This window comes from Notamacropus eugenii, chromosome 3, assembly GCF_028372415.1.
Source record: "Notamacropus eugenii isolate mMacEug1 chromosome 3, mMacEug1.pri_v2, whole genome shotgun sequence".
NCBI lineage: Eukaryota > Metazoa > Chordata > Mammalia > Diprotodontia > Macropodidae > Notamacropus > Notamacropus eugenii.
The window spans coordinates 15,335,737-15,348,952 of NC_092874.1; the positions used below are offsets into that span (position 1 = coordinate 15,335,737).

The 13,216-nt window shown below is 41.9% G+C and overlaps 1 protein-coding gene across 9 annotated transcripts in view; it reads right to left on the bottom strand.

Moving 5' to 3' along the window:
- IGF2BP3 (insulin like growth factor 2 mRNA binding protein 3) overlaps positions 1-13,216 on the bottom strand; it is a 102,927-nt gene that overhangs the window by 37,080 nt on the left and 52,631 nt on the right. For all 9 annotated transcript variants that reach the window (XM_072650923.1, XM_072650922.1, XM_072650921.1 and 6 more), the window contains 2 exons: positions 1,167-1,218; positions 1,002-1,065 (listed from right to left, as the gene is read on the bottom strand). In XM_072650923.1, coding sequence (XP_072507024.1) covers positions 1,002-1,065; positions 1,167-1,218 — 116 coding nt within the window. The remainder of the gene's footprint in view (positions 1-1,001; positions 1,066-1,166; positions 1,219-13,216) is intronic.

A 13,216-nucleotide genomic window follows, 5' to 3' on the forward strand; every position in this document is an offset into this window, starting at 1 on the left:
CTTTAAAAGGCAGCTAAGCTAGTTAAATCCCCTTACTCCACAAATAAGGAATCTGGGACCTGGACAGGTTTAAATGACATCCCAAGGTCTCCCAGGCAGTGAAGGGGTGGCCTTTGAACCTACCAGGCAAGCCTCAACAGTATTATTTCCATGAGTTTGATCACAGAATCATCAATTTAGAGCTGGAAGGAACATGACAGATTACTGAGCACAACCACCTCTCATCCTACAGAAGATCTCAAATCAACAATAAAAAATCCATCTGTCAATGGTTCTGCTCATAAAACTGGATGGATCCTAAACCTGTATAACTATAATTTATGGATTTGACTAAGATGGGGTGGAAGGAATGAGGGAAGAGAAGAAAATGAAGTCTATCTATGGAATTTTGGGGAAATACATTTCAATTTATGGAACAAATCCAACTGTCAAGAATACAGGCAACCATTTCTTAAATGAAAAGAAACAATATAATGCCAGACTTCCAACTGGCACTTATTATTAAAATCAAAATCTCTGATAACATTTAACAAAGAATAAATCACATGTTTTGTAAAATATATATACCTTCACACACATATATTACACACAATATCCATATAAAATATATACAACACTACTGTACTGATGGTACCAGTTAGAGAGACAGAGGAGCTCCTCATAAGTTCATCTGACTATACCTGGGCCCACGGCATAAGTCTGCAGCCCAGTATCCCTGAAATTTCTAAGTGTTATATATTCACATTTTCACAGTTAAGAATATTAAGACAGTGTGATCAATGTGAATTGATGTTCCCACCTATGAGCTTTCAGGAAAAAGTCGAAGGCATTGGCAGAGGACAGCCTCCATGTCATTCAGCATCATCCACCTTGGCATCCACCTCCCTCTCTCCCTCCTTCCCTTCCCTGCCCACCCCCAACATTAATGGTGTCACTAGAGCAAAATGACTTTATTGAAAACATGAAACCAGCTGTAAAATAAAGTAGTACAGAATACTTACAGTCTTGCCTGCTCCTTGCAGCTGTAGGTCACGTTGACCACAGCAGTCTCAGTATCAGTGTTCACTAGAGAGGGAGAAAAGTACACAAGAATAACCAAATTAAGCTTTCCCTCTACTTCCCATCCTTGATGAATTTGAAATCAAATGAGTTCAAGAGACACCTACCTTGCTCACAATTCTCCACTGACCCATATTGAGCCAGCACACTATCCAGTACCTATGAGAAAGAGAAGAAGACAGCACAAAATGGTTAACCACTGGGTGCTTTTTGGAGTTGTCAACAAAGATAGGAATATGTTTTTAATTGCAAAGCAAATTATGCTGGCTAAGAGCCAAAAGATTAATTTGGGCTTTGATCTGAAGAATTACAGGAAGGACACCATGAGAGAACACATGTTTCTCTCTGTCTTGCACATCCCTGGATCCCTGGCTTCAAAATTCATTTCAAGCTGGTGAATCTAGGCGCAACCACAGTGTGATAGTTTCATGGAAGCCCGACTGCCTTGTTTCTAGGGGTGATGGAGAAAGGAGGCCACATTTTCACACACTCACATGCAAACATTTCCTACTGGCATACAGTTACATGAAACAGGAGTTTGAGTCAGCTAATTTGAAGGTTATCTTTTTATTTAAAAAACAAAAATAGGTTCCCCTTAAAAAACAATAACAAACTTTCTTTCTGGATCCAGGGACAGATATAACCTAAGAGACTAAATTCTAGGGGAGATTTAACTGAGAGAAGAAATAGAGATCCCAAAGGACCCTGAGTTAAGATATAAGCTGGGTGCTGGAGAAAAGAACAGGTGAATATCTGACCAGAATCTGGAGCAGACTCCATCCTCTTACTAGTTTTTTTCATCAAATTAATTTTTTAAAATTTCATAAGTTTTTTTCTCCTTCTCTGTAATGGAGAAGGAAAAAGAAAAGCACAACTTTCTTTGTACAAAAATCATCTAGCTCTCATTCATAATATTACTGATATGTTGTTAAAATTGAAATTTTTTTAAATCTAATCTTTTTTCAAGACAGAAGCTATATAAAATGGTTAAACACTTTCTCCACAGCTGTTACTTCTAAGGAGATTTATCTTCTGTGGTATCTCCTAATTGTTCATTTATTTAATTGTCCTTTTTAAGGCTGTTGGTAAGCAATACGAGTTCAGTAGCCTATGTTTTCAAAGTAAAGCTGACCTCAAAAAATAAAAGTTATCAATTTTTGGAAAAGAAACTATTTGTCAATTTCCACAATTTCCTTGGGGGGTGGGGGCTGAGAACACCAAAGGCAAAGTGACTGTAGGGTTCATTACACTTTCATGTTTTATCTGAGATCACAACTGCTGTTAAAAGTATTAAATAACCGAGTTTGCTTCGGACTTTGACAAAAAAAAAAAATTTAGAACAGCGACCGAGTCTGGTATTGTTTACCTAACTCTCCCTGTCTTTGTAGCCTGACCACACATGTGGTCTGCACAGTAATGCTGATCCTGGACGGATCCCAAAGGCAGAACAACCAGGACAGATTGGCAACCCTAGGAGCGTCAACTCAAAATAGAGAGAGTGAATCTCCCCACAAATCAAAGCCCATTACAAAACTCAGGGTGAGGCAACACAGTTCTATATGTGGAACACTTGCATTTAAGGAGAAAGTCTGAGTAGGAAAAGCAAAGAAAATCTAAATGTTAAAAACATAACAAATGCAATAATACTAACTCACATTCATTTCATGCTTTAAAGCTTGCTGTGCTCTTTCCTACAAAAAACAAAGGTCACTCTTCACTGCCCTTTATTAGGACAGCAGGAAATGTCCATCAAAAATCCCATAATGTTAATGCTTGAAATCACCAACTTTGATGGGAAGGAGCCTGATTATTCATCAGGTTTTTGTCTGCTCCTTTATTTTGTTGGTAGTTTTTTTTTTAAACAACAAAGGGGGCCTATTCCACTTAAATTAATTCATTTTAGAGTTCTTTATTTTGTTAAGGAAAAAAATGCACAGAGGAAACATGGAATCTTAAATGCTTCCTGTAAGCAATTGGTTCAGTCATTAAGGATTGTCTTCTCCTGTAGTGAGAGATTTACAGAAAGTGAATAATTCCTTCTGAAATTGGCTACAATTGTTGTCCAGCACTCTTGCCAATGTCACTAACAGAAGTTAAGATCTTTCCCAATTCTCCCTCTAAAAGCTTCCATACAACAATACATTAATTTTACCAAATTGAAATTGTGCAACTTGTCTCTCCAAATCGACTCAGTTTTTTTAAAAATTGAATTCAAGCTGTAAAAATCTTAAGTGGCAGAAATATACACTGTGAAGGAGGGGGGTAAATTCATTCAGGGACTCTCCATTTTATTTATATTCATTGCACATTTTATAAACCAAGGGATAATGAATGCCGGCATTTCCCCAACAGCCCTGTGGATGAAAGACTTGTAATCCTTCAACAACAATTAAGAGTTACAATCCTTAAATGAAATAGGCACAGGAAATTGGACTTCTCCTTTGAAGCCATGAGATGGAGTACAGAAGGGGTCTTCTATGAAGGTTTAGGATTCATCTGGAGAGGATCTGCCATAGGAAACAATGCCAGATTGCATGTTCCACGTGATCCCCGTCCACTCAGACCATGAGGATAACTTAGTCTCTTGACCATGAGCTGCTCCTTTTTGATTAAAATGGGGAGAGGGCAATTAATAATTACTACAGAGAAAAGTAAATTGGGATCACAGAACTTTAAGATTTGGAAGGGCCTTTGAAGGTCATCTAGTCCAACCTTCTCCTACACATGAAGAAACTGAGGCAAAGAAGTGATTTACCCAAGGTTAGTGAGTTGATGAAGGGTGGACATGGGGCTAATAAGAAACCAGGATCTTCTGATTCCTGGAGGCTGGGGATGGCACTAACAATTTGTGTGGCTCTCCCTGAACTAGTCCCCAGTTTCCTCATTTGACAAAGGAAGAAGCTGGACACAACAGATTCCAAAGGTCTCTTCCAGTGTTAAGTACTGTCCTCAGTAAGAAGGTCCAAGAGTTGGAAGCTGAGAGAATTTCCATGATCACTTCCCCTCATTCATATACTCCTTCATGATAAATAAGGTCTCTTCTAGTCTAAGAGACTGTATTGGGGTTAAAGATGTGCACAGGATGTCAGAATCACAGAACGTTAGCGCTGGAAGGGACCTCAGTGGTCAAACTAGTTCAACTTTATTTTACACGGGAGGAAACAACAATCCAGAGAGGAGATGAGACCAGTTCAGAATCCCCAGATCCTTAGTGTGGGGCCCTTTACATACAATGGGGTGTCAGTAAGTCAAGGATGAGTAAAGTTCATTAGGTAGCCAGCCCGAAGTGGGAAAGGGGTGGCAGCTGAGAGCCAATCCGCAACCCTGTTCTTCTCCCTGGGCCCCCTCTTCCAAAACCAACAAAAAGGAGTACAATTTTGCTGGTGAGACAACTCCAGGATGTCTATCACCAAGCTAGTTTCAACCTGTACCACCATTCTCCAGATGGCACCAGTGCCAGGAGTGGTCCCCTCATCCTTCAGCCTCCAAATGTGCATGGCTGATCCCTTCCCTTCTTCCCTTTTGCCCTAAAGCATTCTCCAGCTTTGGATAATCTGTAACCCTTCCTTGACAAGGATATGGCTGAACTCCAAATTACATGGGTGTGGGGGGAGAAAAGTTCCTAAAAACTTGTGTAAACTAGGACCTGATAATTGGAGACATTCAACTGCTGCTCTACACAGCTGCGGGGGTGGGAGGGGGCAGCAGAAGGGTGAGGTATATAGGGAAAAGAAGCTAGGATTGGGAATGTTAAAAAAGGAAATTTAGAGACTGGGTCAGACTGGCTCCCCATCTTCAGAGAAGGGCAGCAAATGAAAAGGAGCCTAGAAAATCAGAGTAGGGGAAGCTCAGAGTAAAAAGACTCCCTTCCCCAAAGGGCCAGTAAACAAGCCCTTCTTTTAAAATCCAGTGGAAGGTGGGGAATAGGCACAGAGCAGAGAGAATGAAGACCCTTACACATCCCAAGGCCCCTTTAGACCTAATCACACTTTAATCAATAAACTGAATGCCTAGATTGGCTAGAATAGGAATTCTGTTTGGGAAGGGAAGCTAGTTTGAGAGTCTGACACCCCTTTGGGAAAAGACAAATCTATCTATGTGGGGACAGAAGTTTTAGTCAGCCAGAAAGCAGCAAGAAGAGACTGGGTGCAGAAATGGAGGGGAGAAGGATCCTCTACAGGTCATTTTACACCTATGGGGTTATACTGAAAATCCTCTCTCCTGCTCTCACCAGGCTGAGCTGAAGCCTCGTTACAACATAAACTCCGTATACCAAGTATGCCATGGCCCTGGGGACCCTCCTGGAAAGGCGCTGGTGTTGCTGTACCAACCCCTAGAAACTTGCACTTATCTCTTTCATCTTCCCAATCAACATGCAGCCCTATGGCCACAGTAGGGGAAGACAGTAAGACTTTGCAGTCAGTCCCATTACTATCTCTCCAACTATGGGGATGCAGGGGACTTGGGGGGACTGGAAGGCGGGGTGCAACACCTGAAACAACCCATGTCCCAGCTCAGTGTGACTAGCCTTCAAAATCAGGAGGGATATCACTGAATAGGGGATGAAAGAGAAAGTCAATCAATCCTAGCCCAGGAAAATAGGGTTTTCTTGAAGCTCCATCTACTTAGCAGATGGCTGGGGTGTTCCCCTGCCCCCAAGGAATCTTGGGCTACCTGCAAATTTATTAGCCTCTTTGAACCCTAGCTAATCACTGTGCTAGAGTTGGGGCTCTCTTCTCCCAGATTAAAAGGGAGAAATAACATCTGATCCAGGCCAAGAAGGTCCATTTCAGTTCCCCAAACAATGATTAAGAGCCTACAACCAGGGAAGAGTCTGGGGACACTACAGCAAAAAAAAAAAAAAAGACCTGCCCCTACTAGGGACATTCCACTAGGGCCTTTCTACAACACAGACCTAGACTGCAAACTAACATAGCAGGCTGTGCAAGCTTGCTTCTAAAATGTCACTCTGCCTGCAACACAAAATGGAGCTACAAGACAGAACGCCACCTGGTGTGACTCTTTCCCCTTAAACATCCACCTGAGTTTCCTGGTTGCTTTGGTCTCCCTGTGTTGCCCATCCTGGAGGAGGATCCAAGCAGCCCCTAACTAGGAGGATCCACTGCTTGGCATTCAGCATAATGCCACCTTTCCACATGCAGAAATAGGGCAGGCTGAGGGCCACACCCACTTTACAGAGGGAAGGCAGGCTGCTGGGTGAATCTCCCTCCCCGCCCCTCCCGCCCCCCAGACAAAGGGCCTTGTATAGGTCTCCTCCCTCTGCAGCCAATCCCCGATAAACTGGGGCGGAAGAACTCCCTTTCCCTCCTTAAGGATTTTAGCCAGGATGTTAATAGCTTTCTAATCCTTGCTAGAGAGACAGGGACCCACGGGTTACACAATGTAGCTGCATCTTAGTCATGGAAAAGAGACAAAGTTGGAATAAAATGTGCCTCAGTATTTGCATAAAAAGTAAAACTGAATTCAGGAAACTGAATTGGAGGCTCCAGGGTTTGGGGTGGGGGGCTTCCAGCAGGCCCTCTGACTCTCACTCACTCCCTGCACACATGGCTAGCCAGCTGCCCCAGAGTTCAGGAGACAAGGAAGATTGGGTTGTCTTTTCCTCACTTCCTTTCAGGGTCCAGTTAATCCACCAAAGAACACCTCAGACTGAGCCTTAAAAAACACCTCCAAGAATTTTTTTTTTACTGCCTTTAAAAATGATCTTCGACTTTCCTGCATTTACACTGGACCCTTGACAAGGCAGACTGCAAGAAAGCTTTATGAACCTCTGAATTATTGGAGAGAACACAGAGGGGATTTTGCATTTTAACACTTTCTTCTCATCCCCACAAAATAAATTAGCGAATAAATCGCCCTTAAGGATGGGTTTATTCTTAAAAATTTGAATACAGGGAGAAATTTTGGTGATATTAAAATATATCAGTAAAATTGTGTTTCAAAAACTGGGATAGAGAGATCATTTCTGTGTTTAGCATAAACTTGGACAAATTTCAATCCCAGAGGAAAGGGGCGGAAAGATAGACAAAGCAGTACAAGGGAGAAGGATATGCCCAAGGCATTTCCCTTCCAGTCGATAGGATTTTCTGAGTAGGATTTACATGGCAGTATTTCATTTAGCTTTCAGCTTTCTGGTATTTACCTAGATTTTCATACTAGCTCAATTGTCCCCACAGAATAACAATAAGACATTCCTGAAGACTGTCACCGATTCTAATTGGCTCTTTTACCAGGCAGGCACTGATGGAGGTTGGTTAATAGACTTGTGAAATAGATTGTCTAACCTATCCATCCTCAGCAAGACTGAAGAAAGGTCCCAGGAAGTCTGCCTTTGCACTCAACAACTCAAATCCTCCCCCATCTCCACCAAAAGCTGACTTTTCAGCCATGACACTACAGATCTTCCTTCCTTACAAACTACCCTCATGTAGCTACAAGTATCTTAATTTTGTCCAGTGTCCACAAAAATCTTTCTTTCAAAGACACTGGAGACAAATAGAAGCAAATCTGTCCAAATAGGCTCTCTCTCTGTGGGGATAATTCTCATTACTCTTCTTTCCAATTTCAGTGGTCAAATCTACCTAGTGATCTGATCACTCCCTGATCCCTTCCAAGGATGGAGGATGCTCCTCCCTGGCAATCTCCAATGAGACCCAGATCTAAAGTACACTATCATGAGCAGAGAGGAAATCAATTTTTTCTACTCTAAGACAACTAACTGTCCAGTGTGATTCTTCATCTCCCTGCAAAGTTGCAGCTTTGATAAGGGAGCCATGGAAGGGGCTTTTTTAAAATTTACAAAACACACCCCATAGATCCTGAATTCTAAAGTTTCTACCCTAAACTTTTTCCTATTTACAGACACAGCAAATTTCTAAACCAATAACTCACTTAATAATATTAAAAAAAATTAAATTCCAGAAAGCCACAGGGCTTCCAGCAGAGGTTCAGATAACTACTCCTATGTCTTAAACTTCCTCCCTACCAGGGGGACCCAGGCTCCCTTTCTCAACTGGCATACTTTTCCACTTTTCTGGCCAACAGAAAAAATTCCAGGAAAGTGTCCACCAGTGTTTGGCCACCAATTATCCCTCCAAATTACTTTGTTTAAAAAAAGAGGAATCAATCACTAATTCCATTTCCAGAGGAGATACTAGAAGCTCCAAAGAATCCAGATGTCTTGTCTCTAGTGACCCAGCAAGGTAGTTAGAATAAAGAGGAGAGAGCTGACTCTTCATTATTCTCTTACTTTACCAGCTCCAATGAAATTAGTCTCTCAAACTCTTGTGTCTAAAAAAGAGTGAGCTGATTTGCTGAGTGTGTCTCCTTTCCTCCTCCTTAGGTTTGGCTCTGCACTCATGCTTTTGTCTGGGCATACCTGCCTTGTTAAGTTGGAAATTTGATTTTATGAAATCTTGTGAAGGAGTCCAGAGCCTCTGGCCAAGGGCAGTCACAAAACAGCAATGCTGAATGATTCCATCCTCTTTAGACTTGACTGGCCACACAAAGTAATGTCAGATAATTGATGTCAGATAGGCCCAAGAGTGAGAGAGGCTCCCGCCCAGATTCTTTTAGAGCCTGAAGACTCTGCTAATGTCCCCCCCCACCACCACCACCACCCCAGCACTGGAGAACAGTAACACTAAACTTATATTTTTCCTCTGGTTTGTTTAAAAGTGGAGTGGAGGACATGTCAAAAAAAATTTTTTTAAGTCCCTGAAGTAAAGTTGACAGTTAAATAGACAAGTCTCCACTTGCATGTTTTCAGACACACTGCACAGATTTTTTGATATATTGATCAGTTTTGCTGATTTCCCTCCTCTTCTTACTATGTTTCTTTTTTTACTTTAAAAAAAAATCCTCAATTATATGGTAAAGATCTCTGGGAACGAGAGGGGGAAGGATAGAGGGAGAAATTCAGTTTACATAAAAAAAAAATACCAATAAAATTTTAAAAAAAGAAATGGACAAAAGTTAGATTTTATGCTTCTAGTGTGATAAAGAACCCTGGGAAAAAAATAAATCTCTTGAAAGCAAAGTGGCCATAGTCTTTGGAGAAGACTTCAGCAGGACATCATTTTATAAATGTTTACCTTATTGCCATAAGGGGAAGACATTCTCTAGGAAAAAAAAAGGCTTTGTGGAGCTGGGAGGAAGAAACAAAAGACAGTATATCTAGCTAAATACATAAGTCCTGGGAATGGAAGTGCTGTGGGGTCCAGATACAAAGGAAATTATCTCCGAATTCTGCCCTGATTTGCGTATTTGGTATTTCCTAAATTATGTCTATGGGGAAAAGAACACTTTAATTACAGTACAAAATTGCATATGATATGGGTTTAGATAACCATTCCCTCCAGTAAATATGGACACCAAAATCTACTTGGCTAAAGGGAAAATGTCCTCTTGACATACAAAGAACATTCCTCAATATATACTGTGAAATAGTAAACCTCTCCCTAAAAACTTACCATCTTAACTTTTTGGACCATAAGAGAGCAATACCCTATTTCTTATTAGGAACCCAGGCAGGTTTAAGGAGAAGCAAACATTTCAATACATATTTTTAAAGGGCTGCAACCTTTTCTATTTAAAGGTTGTTTAAAAAAAAAAAAAAGCTTAAGCCCACACCTTGCCTAAATGGTTAGAAAACTCCCCTAAAGGGGCCAAGGGTTTAAATTCCACCCTAATACATTACCATTGAGGAGCTTAGATACCAACAGGTCTCTAACTCACAACAACACACCAGGAATCCAAGGAAAATTTTCCTGGTGCCTTCTTCCCTTGGGTGGGGCCAGCCCTACCTCTCAAATTTTTAATCCTAAACCCAAGCTTCAATTACAAGGGGTCCCCTCAACCCTTTCCTGGAGGAGCCACTCTGGATTTCCAAAAAGTCTTATGATCTGGGTGTGGAGCCCATGGATCTCGCTGACACAGCAAGACATGGGCCCCTCCCCACTGAGAATAGCCCTGCAAGCCACTGGGAAAGGAGGGGTGGTTGGCCTGGAGACCAGCCAGGGAATGCTTCAATATCCACTGGCAGATCTGCCTGTGGGGGGGACCCCTATTCAAACGGGTTGGGAAAGAGATGAAAATTAGGCTCTTGGCAGCTTGTTCTTACCATCTGGCAATTGGTATTTGGGGAAAAGGTGGGGTGGGAGAAGGGGAGCCAAAGCTCTATTTCTACCGAAATGTATACATGAGGTATGATAGGGTAGAGTACCAGTGCCTCAGAGGCAGGTCCTGGGTTCGAATCCTACCTCTGACACATATTGCATGTGCCTGGGCAAGTCACTCAATCAGACAATTTTCTAAGACTTGCAGGGAAGATGCCAGTTTGAAATGAAAATAAATAAATCATCCATCTAGTCCTTATCCATACGTAACCACAGATTTCCTCCTGCTTAATGGCCATATCAGGGTAGGCTAATAAGCTCCATGGCCACAGGGAAAGTCTGGACTCTCTTCTGCAGCAGAGCATATTTATATTAAATCGCTGAAAACTAGAGGGACACTAAGGGAAGGTTTTGCCCTTTGGGATCTGCCTGCTGGACTACGGTTTCCAAACAGGCTCTGCTCTGGGCAGGGTAAGGCAGCCTTGAATTACATCATTCATGGGACAAATATATTTGGTGCCACAACAACTGAGGTACCAAGGGAACTTGGATTAATTGCAAAGCCAGAAGTCCATGAATTTCAAGGATCAGAGTTTTTGAAGCCTTTCTAGTAGCCTGATGAATCTTCCACAGACCCCCTTGTCAATCTCCGTCCAAGACTAATAGTTTAGGAGGAAATTAACTTGATTCACAGGCGAGTTTGATATTCTGCTGCAAAGATGATTTGTGATATGCCAAGACTTAAAGGAGAAAATCTCTTAGTGTTCTTCTCTCTCCACTTCAAACCTGGCTTCCAACAGGTTTGCAGATGGGGAAAAAAGAATCAAACTGTCACAATATGGTTCTCCCTTCCTCCCCCTCCCCACCCCCCTGCCTCCACCTTGCAAACAGCAACCACAATGCTAGGTTTCCCTAGGCAAAGCTTGTTTTTTCCTTGCTAGAGAAAAGAGCTTTAGGATTTTGTAGGAAAGGCCTACACAATACTTTCTTGCATCTGGCCAAGTCTCCCATCCCCCTTCTTCCCATTCCATCCCCCACACCAAGCACTGGCAAGCACTTTGCAAAGTCTCCTAAGTGCGGCTCCTCATCACTTCCTCTGAACTGGGAGGCAGATTCTCCCCTACACAAATAGAGGCTAATGGGAGACTGGGGAGTGGGGAGGGGCCAGCATCTGAAGTCTTACTTCTAAAAGGCTAAAGGATGATTAGATGTTGAATGTGAACAAAACTTAAAAGGAAATCCTAAAATGCAAAAAATGTCTTTCACACCTGCAAATCTCAAAATCACTAGCCAGGGCTACAGTGTCTCTCTCTGAAGCAGTTAGTTACTAAGTGACCCAAGAAAGGAGAAATGAGATGTCTGGATACAATTCACTTTGTTCTGTCGATGCATACAGTAGAACCTGGGAAAGTTCTACAGAAAAGTGAAAGATAGAAATTGGACAACAAAAAACACCAAACTAAGAAATGAAAGAAGATGGCTAACCATATCAACAGATTAGGACTTGAATAATGATCTATGTTTCCCATTCACCCTCAAGCCCAAGTCAGGAGGATTTTAAAATATTTGAGGAAGAGGACTGATATTAGCTAATATTATGCCATTGGTCACAGTCAGCCAGCACTTCAATCTTCTGATTATCCATTAAATACTCTGCAATCTAACCTTCCCTCCTTTATAAAAAAAAAAAAAAAAAAAAAAAGAACAAAAATCTGAGACTAGATGACATTTCCCCACCCTTGCAGGCACTGTCTTCATCTAAAACATTCCCCCCAAAACAAAGGATTTACTTAGCTAGAGATCAATCCCTTCCCTCCAGTCACATATCAGCCTGCTTTGAAATCATAAAACTTTACAGAATCTAACAGGCGCTTTCCAGGCAACTGCCTATGCCTTTCTCTGTAGATGCCACGGATGATTTGGTGATAGTATAATGGAGAGAATGACCAACTGGGCAAATAGCCGACAGCCAGCTGCTGCTCTTATCACACCAGGCTATGGGAGTGCGCAGCATTGCACTTTCCTAAGACTTGGGTGGGAGTTTAGGAACTTGATGGAATGGAGACAAAAATCATGACTGAACTGTGGCTGGTGTTTCCCACACCCCACCCCATTCTCTCTCTGGAGACATCCAAGAGACAGACCACCCCTTGGAAGGTGTCATTTTCAAACAGGGATATATACAAACCCTGTATCATTGATCTATAACCCTTACACACACACACACACACACACACACAGGAATTACACCAAGCCATAGCAGAACACATGAAAGGCAGCAGCATCCTGGGTATATTTCCACTTCTTTAGGTAGCTAGCTATGCTTAATAAATAAATAAAGACCTTGTGAGATTAGGCAAGCAGTGGCCACACCTGCCAGTTGCTTTCAAAATGTCCCCAGGAGGATGTATTTAGTGGAAATCAACAAGTTGGAGGACAGCCATCTTCTACAGCACTTGCTGTTGCTACAGCTGCTCCTGGGGTCCCTGGGATTGCTTCTCATACAAAATCTTATAACCCCATTCACAACATGTTCAACCAACAAGCTGTCTAGGCAAAATATGAACATTTGCTGGTCCGCAACACCAGTGTTAAAGCTATGTCTACATGTCTTGCTCAGTTGAGTTGGGGGCATATCTTTTTGGTGAAACCTGCCTGACATTGCTTGCTTACTCTAGAAAATGTATCATAAATCAGTCAGAACGAGTAAAGAAAATGCTCCCCATTGTCAGAGAGGTGATAGACTCGATATGTAGAATGAAACATACATGTTTGGACATGGCCAATGTGGTAATTTGTCTTGTTTGACTTTGCATATTGCTTACAAAGATTGTGAAAAATCCTTGCTTAATTGGGGGAAAGGAGGGAGGAAGAGAGGTGGAAGGAAAAAATGTTTGTTAACTGAAAAAAAAATCATTTAAAAATACCAAAAAGGGGTTTCTGCTTGGGGAGCATCATATTCAATATATGGGGGAGGGAACCCAGGGAGCTAATTCTCCTCCTCTTCAGGTAGAGAACAA